At 44.1% G+C, this 4,270-nt stretch overlaps 1 protein-coding gene across 3 annotated transcripts; it reads left to right on the top strand.

Annotated features, from left to right (window-relative positions):
- Positions 1-314: 314 nt before the first annotated feature.
- On the top strand, positions 315-3,813 carry LOC123509761 (cell wall protein DAN4-like). Of its 3 annotated transcripts, none has more exons than XM_045264280.1 (2): positions 315-445; positions 1,761-3,813. In XM_045264280.1, exons 1-2 carry the CDS (start codon positions 428-430, stop codon positions 3,132-3,134), a joined length of 1,392 nt encoding a protein of 463 aa, XP_045120215.1. In that variant the 5' UTR covers positions 315-427; the 3' UTR covers positions 3,135-3,813. The 3 variants fall into 3 exon arrangements, with proteins under 3 accessions (XP_045120215.1, XP_045120216.1, XP_045120214.1); XM_045264281.1 differs by lacking the exon at positions 315-445 and adding an exon at positions 455-514; XM_045264279.1 differs by lacking the exon at positions 315-445 and adding an exon at positions 1,191-1,281.
- Positions 3,814-4,270: the final 457 nt, after the last annotated feature.

Genomic DNA, 4,270 nt, shown 5'->3' with positions numbered 1-4,270 from the left:
GAACTCTTTCTTTGGTGAGCGGGGACGACTGTGGGTGTGTGAATAGCAGTACCGATGTCCTTAATACCCTTCCTACTAACACGAGCAGTAGCTGGCAAGTGGGTGCTCATTTCGAGAAAGAGAAGATAAAAAGAGTTGTAAAAAGCCATTAGGTCTACACGTGGCAGTCCCAGTATGAAACAATCTTCTCTATTCACACTAATCATCCCCATTCATAAACTTGTGTGGTATTTTAAAGCACCGTATTGACTCAGCACCACTAACCCGAATCTACTTCAATCACACAACACTTAACGACTGTGCCCTCTTTCTCTTTACCTTTTCACTATGAGTGTTTGAGGCGAGGCGAGCTAAGGAAACGTCAGCTTGTGCCTCAGTCTGGCCGGAACAGCTGATTAGAATAACATCGTTTTACCGGGCCAGTGCTATGGACGGTGGTGGCAAGGTGGGTTGGTGGTGATGTGAAGTAAACAGTGTGGTGGTTTAGATCGTGTGAAGTTGAGTTTACGTTAAGGTATGTTAGTTTCTGTAAGGTGTGGTGTTTTGTTTTGGGTGGTTCCTTTGGGCGGAAGCGGTAACGAGGTGGCTTAATTATGTTAGATTGAGTTATGTTAAGTTGGATTTACATTAGATTATATTGCAGTAGGTTTGATTAATGTTTCTCAGTTGGCGAATTATCATAGGTAGGTGTTGTGGACGGAGAGAATGACAAGAAAATAGAACTGATGTAAGACTGAGTTGTTTTACTAATCTGTTCATTGTGTAGGCAGAGATTTGGAAAGCATCACAATATACTGAAAAATCTATAGTCTCCGTCTGTAGATATGGTAGAGTGAAGTAATTAAATACGTCTTGGAACAAAAATGGGGATTACATGTACAGTATTGAGCGCTGAAGCCATGATCCGTGAGCTTCAAAGGCGTTGCTGCGTGTTCATTTTGCTCGGTGATATCAAAGGTTATTCAGAGGAAGGGCTTGGTAGCAGGTTGTCATTAGAATCAAATCAAAGGAATGAAAGGAAGAAGTGATGTAATGAATCTATCTTTCTCGTTTGTCTCTCTCTCTCTCTCTCTCTGGTAATTAATTAAAGGTGTGTATTTTGAGCCAATGGAGTGAAGTATCGGTCGTAATTAACTGTATATCAAAGTGGTGTCGTCATTTTTTCTTCCTTCCCGCACAGTTGATGGTTACTGGCGCTGTGATTTACTCGGCTAATGAAGTGCGGCTGACGTAATGAATATAAATGAGTCCAGCGCTACTTTACTCATTACCCGTGTGTGTACGTTTTCTCCCTCCCTCAGTGTGTATTAGAAACAGCCACGGGGGGTTGGGGGTTTTGGGGGTGGCTTCTGTGTTGTGTGTTATATTAGGCAATGTCTTTTTTCTTACTCTTTTCCTTCTTGTTATATGCTACTGTCTAAGTAACTGCGCTAATTTAACCTCACTTCTCTCTTTTTACTCGCATTCCTTCCTTTTACTTAAGCTACTGTCTTTATTAAAGTAACTCTGCTCTATTCTAACCTCACTTCGTCTTTTTTTTCTACTCATTCCTTTTTTTTTACTACTTTAACCTCGCTTTGTCTCTACTTTGTCACTCATTCCTTCTTACTGTTTTAAGCTACGGTCTCTATTAAAGTAACTCTGCATTACCTCAACCTCGCTTTTCTCTTTTTTACCCGCATTCCTCCTTTACTGTTATAAGCTCTTCAAGTAACTCTGCCACCTTAACCTTGCATCATCTCTCTCCTTCCACTCCCTAGATGAGGGCCGTGCTGGTGGCAGTGCTGGTGGTGGTGGTGCGTCTCTGCTGTGCCCAGGGACTCGTGGTCATCGATAACCTGCCTAATCGGGGCATCTGTCGGGCTTGCTTCCTCCACCCGATCCTGGAAGACGCTGAAACTACTGACGACGAGGGCAGTCAGTTGTACGACTCTGACTATAGTTTAGACTACGACCAAGAATACGACCCCGATTACGACCCCGATTACGACCCTGAATGTGGCTCTGCATGTAGCGATACCGGCTCCAGCAGCTCCTGTAGCTCCTGTGACGGATCGAGTTTGTATTCCAGCGAGGAGGGAGACTACAGTGTGCCGGAGTATGACGATGGTGACGACTACTGCGTGACTACCGGCGCATGGTACGACTACATTAGTGTTACTGCCAGTGTTACCATTTACACCATGGAGGCTGTGTGCACTGCTACTACTGGTGTTACTGGTACTGCTACTGCTGTTACTGCTGCTACTGGTACTACTGCTACTGCTACAACTGCTGATGGTGCTCTGCCTATTCCTCGTCCTGGTCGTGTCTACTACACCTTTACTATCGAAAGTACTACGAATACCCAAACTTCTCCTACCTCCACCTCCACTGTTGAGACTTCCACTTCTGCCACCACAGTCACCGCCACCACCACTACTACCATTACCACCACCACTACTGCAACTGCTACTACTACCACCTCAGCTACGTTCACCCCAGCCACCACCACTACCAGCACTCCCACTACTACTGCTACCACCACTACCCCAGCCACCACCACCACCACCACCACCACCACCATTACTAGCACTCCCTCTACTACTACTGCTACTACTTCCACCCCTGCTACGCCTACCCCAACCGCCACCACTACCACTACTACTACTACTGCTACCACTACCACCACCACCCCGACCACCGCCACCACAACTACTTCTACTGCTACAACTACAATCACCCCGGCCACCACCACTACTGTTACTACTACCACCACCACTCCTGCCACGTCTTCTTCGGCCACAACTACTGCTACTACTACTGCTACAGTAACTTCTACTACCATTACCACCACCGCTACAACTTCTACTACCACCGCTACAACTACTACCACCACCGATACATCCACTACCATCAATACTAAACCTGCTAATGACGCTACCACCGCCTTTACTACTACTACCACTACTACTACTATGGATCCTACTAGTACAGTTTACTCCAAACTGCCACTTATCTACCACTGCAGTGTTGTTGATCCTCCTAACATTACTTTCGACACCTCGCACGTGAGTGAGAAGAGAGCGCTACCGGGACTTCCAGCACTATCCAGAAACTTTCATTGCCCCTTGATCTATGTGAGGTCAAAGTGAGCGTCGTTTTTGCTTCAGGGCTTTTTATGAGTTTTTATTGATTGTGGCATCTGTCTGTTGGATGTTTGAGACGAGTTGTTTATTGGTTCTGATTTTTTTTTTTTTAATTTGGCATCGGTTTGTTTCATGAAGATCTCGAGTTTGGTGAGATGAGGCATGAGGTATTTTGAGAGGTTTTTGTTTGGTGAGACAATGTTTTTAATTAGGTATATCGGTTTGATTTGGGTTGTTTGGTGAGACGAGACATCAGGTGTTTGAGATGAGGTTTAAGGTGCATGAGAAGGTTTTTGTTTGGTGAGACAAGAGATGTGTTGTGATTGGTGAGACGTGTTTTTAATTAGGTATGTTTGTGTGCTTAGATTATGGTTGTGTGTTTGGTAAGACGAGATATCAGGTGTTTGAGATGAGGTTTAAAGTGTATGAGATAAGGTTTTTGTGTTTGATGAGAAGAGATTGTGTGTGTGTGTGTGTGTGTGTGTGTGTGTGTGTGTGTGGCGATAAGATTAAGGAAAACAAGACGAGAGAAGCAAACGAGTAATCTCAAACAATACTTAACTTTTACCAATGTTTTTAGTAGTTCATGATGAGAGAACGTATGGTAGTTCAAACCTTCAATTGCCTGTACAAAGTCGAGCATGGTGACTTTGATTACAACTTATTAAAACGTTACTGGTCTTGCTCTTATTACTTTGATTATCCACTGTCTTATCCCAAATCAGATAGAAATAATAAATAAACTGATTTTTCCTATGTTCTAGAGCAGTATACGGTAAGACAGCCACGTATAGCCAGTTAGTATGCACCGTTCAGTTTTCCTTTGTGTTTCATTGTGCCAGTCACTTCAAACACGGCCATTCTATTCATAACACTACGGTATTCACTGGAAGGTCTGTCCGTTTATGCTGCTGCAGTGACAACACAGTCCGCTGATGCAGTGTGCGAGGAGGGAAAGGAGTAGGAAGGAAAGACGGGTGGTGACGGAGAAGAGGAAAAGGAATAAGAATTGGAAGACAGCATAGAGAACGAAGTAGAAGAGAAAGAAGGAAGATATAGGAAAAAGAGGAGAGTGGAAGGAAAGAAGGTGAATGATAAAAGAAAGGATTAAGAGGAGGAAGAGATGGAGAAAGAGGGGAAGG

Source organism: Portunus trituberculatus, chromosome 27, assembly GCF_017591435.1.
Source record: "Portunus trituberculatus isolate SZX2019 chromosome 27, ASM1759143v1, whole genome shotgun sequence".
Classification (NCBI taxonomy): domain Eukaryota; kingdom Metazoa; phylum Arthropoda; class Malacostraca; order Decapoda; family Portunidae; genus Portunus; species Portunus trituberculatus.
This window is presented reverse-complemented; position numbering and strand designations above follow the sequence as displayed.

Bases quoted from the DNA above. Each gene is read 5' to 3' on its own strand.
- LOC123509761 (XM_045264279.1), top strand. From the start codon at position 1,234: ATGAATATAAATGAGTCCAGCGCTACTTTACTCATTACCCGTGTGTGT. The intron at 1,282-1,760 runs ACGTTTTCTCCC...TCCACTCCCTAG, and splicing joins TACTCATTACCCGTGTGTGT to ATGAGGGCCGTGCTGGTGGC.